Here is a 2,851-nt window from a genome sequence, read left to right on the forward strand (position 1 = left end):
CGAAAATTTGATATAAAACAAGATGCATAAGCATTTTGGTAATTTTTTAATAGGAAGAAGTCGAAAGTGTTGTGTCTTGTTATATAGTTTGACCCATGAAACTTTAAATAAGTATAATGTTTTATTAGGAACGAGGTATAGAATAATCTATTTATTTTTTCGATCATACTCGAGAGAAGAATCAAACCCTTTACTATTGTGAAAGGCCATCACTCTTAACGAAATTCCATCATTTAACACTTGTTCGAGCAATTTCTTAATTATTTTTTTTTATTTTTCAATCGACTTTAATTATTTTTTTATTTTCTACAGTTATCAGTTGGGCCCGAAAATTCCAAATTATTGCTAGAGTTTTGGGTTATGTTTTAATCAAATTTCGCAAACTTTTGAGACAGTCTAAATTTAATTAGTTTCAAACATGTTTTACCTCAATTACAACTCTCTTTTTTCTATGTTAAGAGAGTAATTAAATAATAATTTGTTTTTATCCTTTGAATTTGGAGTTTTCATAATTTAGAGACATGCATGTCCTCTTTATTCCTTACGAGCCATCGTATAATTACTGTTCTTACCAACGGCAACTGCCAAACTTTATTTAGTACAATCATAACATGATGAAGAAGAGTGCATTTACGTAGTAGTTTCAGACCACAGCTCTGAATGCTTCAAGATCCAGAAAGAAGACGAAGGGTTGTGATGAGATGATCAACTGGCAATGTTGGTGCTGGCTCTGGGCTCTCTACACGGCCTCAATCGGATCGTAAAGTCTTTTAAGGATATAAGAAGTTCTTTATACTTCCTCTCGATATCCTTATCTTTGAGCGTGCCGTTGTCCTCAAATATTGAGCCCGAACCCACGGTGATGAACAGTTCCGGCTTGTTGATGAAGTAAATATCAGGTCTGATCCCCACCTGTCGGAGTTGGTACTGTGATCGGGCCCCACCAATTTCCCATCCTGTGCTCACGATTGCAGCTGTTTTATCTTTCAGAGTGTCTGCTTCCATAGATGCCCAATCTATTGCATTTTTCAGAGGAGCTACCACAAATGCAAAACGTCCGAATTAGTATTGAGATATAACCGGTGAAGCGAAGAAATAACTGTGTGATTAAGATGGTATGTACCGGTGAAAGAGTAATTGTACTCGGGTGAAGCGAAGAGTATGCCGTCTTTTCCACGAAGCTTGTCGAAGAAAATCTCGACTTCTTCTGGGTAACTATCACCATTCACAAGATCGAGGTTGAACATCGGTAAGTTGTCTATGTCTATGTACTCCACTTCCAGTCCAGGAATTGTCTTTGCAAGTTGAATTGCTGAACATCAGTCAAGTCAGACAACAAGGGAAATCAGATGGTGTAAATTTTGATTTTTTGAACAATAATATGTAACAAATTAACGTGATGAAAATGACCTTTCAGTTGCAATTACAGCATTCAGAATGCATAATTTTATTACAACATAAATAGAGGGATCAATTATTACCGGCACGGATGAGGCCCTTGGATGTGGCAGTTTGACTGATGGAACCCGCGATTCCAGCGATTTTAACTGTTCGTACAACAACCATGATATGAAATTATATTTCTTTGTCCAATCATTTTTAAAATTTTGATAGTGATATACATAAGTAAATGAAGAATATATGAAAAATTATGACTTATATCGTTAAGCCATTTCCTCATCTTCAAGTTTAATCTCTTACGAATAAGAATCATTTAATATTTAATATCTTAATTCGTCTCCCAATCTGCAAATCTTGCATATAAAATATTTTCTTTTTATAAATGAGTGCCAATAAAATTTAAATTCAGGACCTTTCATCTGACAAAGGGCCATCTTATTTAAAAGTTTAAACTATAAAAATGAGAATCATTTAATATTTAACATCTTAGCACACATCATATATATATATATTAGTACAATATAAATTTTAATGTTGCTAATGTTTGATTGGTCTACACTGACTACTTGTAGAGGAAACGCAATGTAAATAAAGACAACTCGTATTTACCGGTTTTGAAGCTCTTGGTTTCGGCTAGAACCATCTTGTCGACAAATGAGCCGGAGGCAAACCCGGCAGCAAGAAGCCCCAGCATTGCTCGGCGACTTGTCTCAGTTGGAGCTGAGATCTGCGCCTGCTGGGCTCGAACCTTGAAGCCTGTTCTAGCCAAGGGAATTCTATTGGTTTTGGGTATGCTCAAGCGGCCTGAGCCACTGAGCTGGAGGCTGCCTTCCAGAACGCCTTGAGAAGAGCCGCTAAAGCCATTCACTGAAGCCATAGCTAGAGCCATATATTTCCTCAATTTGTTTTATAATAAGTATTTTTTATAATATATTCCTTTCCTAAGTTTCTGAATCCTGGGATGCATGCCCCATGTTGTTGCGGGGTATATATAGGAGGAGTGCTCCCAAGAGCTTCCAAAATGTACTTTTCAGCTTTTATTTTAATTTAATGTATTTAGAGAATATTTGTAATAATTCTATTTATTTTTTTTGGCTGGGAATAAACTATACAAAACATCACAAGTCAAGCAATAAATTAGGAGTATATAAAAAAATGTGAAAAGTAAAAAAAATAAAATTTGAATAAACAACATAATATTTACAATTTTATTAATATAGCAGAGATTAGTAGAAAGATATTTTAAAAGTAAAAGTTGTAATGTGAAAACACTTTTTTCAATTAAAGTTCCACAACAAATTGATAGACGTTTATTTAGAGTGTTTTTAAATTCGAACTTATACTTTTTTTTTTTCTTTCACTAAATTAAGTTGAAAAAAGCACAGCGTCAGAAATATCCACTATAAACAAAAATTACTATTAACTATAATATTAATAGTTATGCTTAAAA

At 34.1% G+C, this 2,851-nt stretch overlaps 1 protein-coding gene across 1 annotated transcript; it reads right to left on the minus strand.

Annotated features, from left to right (window-relative positions):
* Positions 1–533: 533 nt before the first annotated feature.
* LOC105167956 (NADPH:quinone oxidoreductase) lies at positions 534–2,372 on the minus strand. Its single transcript, XM_011087852.3, has 4 exons — positions 2,011–2,372; positions 1,482–1,547; positions 1,124–1,312; positions 534–1,037 (listed from the first exon to the last, which is right to left on the minus strand). The coding sequence occupies exons 1-4, from the start codon at positions 2,288–2,290 to the stop codon at positions 706–708; spliced, it is 867 nt and encodes a 288-aa protein (XP_011086154.1). The 5' UTR covers positions 2,291–2,372; the 3' UTR covers positions 534–705.
* Between the last annotated feature and the right edge of the window lie 479 nt (positions 2,373–2,851).

This window comes from Sesamum indicum, linkage group LG8 (assembly GCF_026168435.1).
Source record: "Sesamum indicum cultivar Baizhima isolate 11 linkage group LG8, ASM2616843v1, whole genome shotgun sequence".
NCBI classification, from domain to species: domain Eukaryota; kingdom Viridiplantae; phylum Streptophyta; class Magnoliopsida; order Lamiales; family Pedaliaceae; genus Sesamum; species Sesamum indicum.

Excerpts from the sequence above, each read along its gene's own strand:
- LOC105167956 (XM_011087852.3), bottom strand. The coding sequence starts at position 2,290 with ATGGCTCTAGCTATGGCTTCAGTGAATGGCTTTAGCGGCTCTTCTCAA. Across the intron at positions 1,313-1,481 it reads CAAGGGCCTCATCCGTGCCG|CAATTCAACTTGCAAAGACA; the intron begins GTAATAATTGAT and ends ACTGATGTTCAG. Across the intron at positions 1,038-1,123 it reads GTACAATTACTCTTTCACCG|CTCCTCTGAAAAATGCAATA; the intron begins GTACATACCATC and ends CATTTGTGGTAG.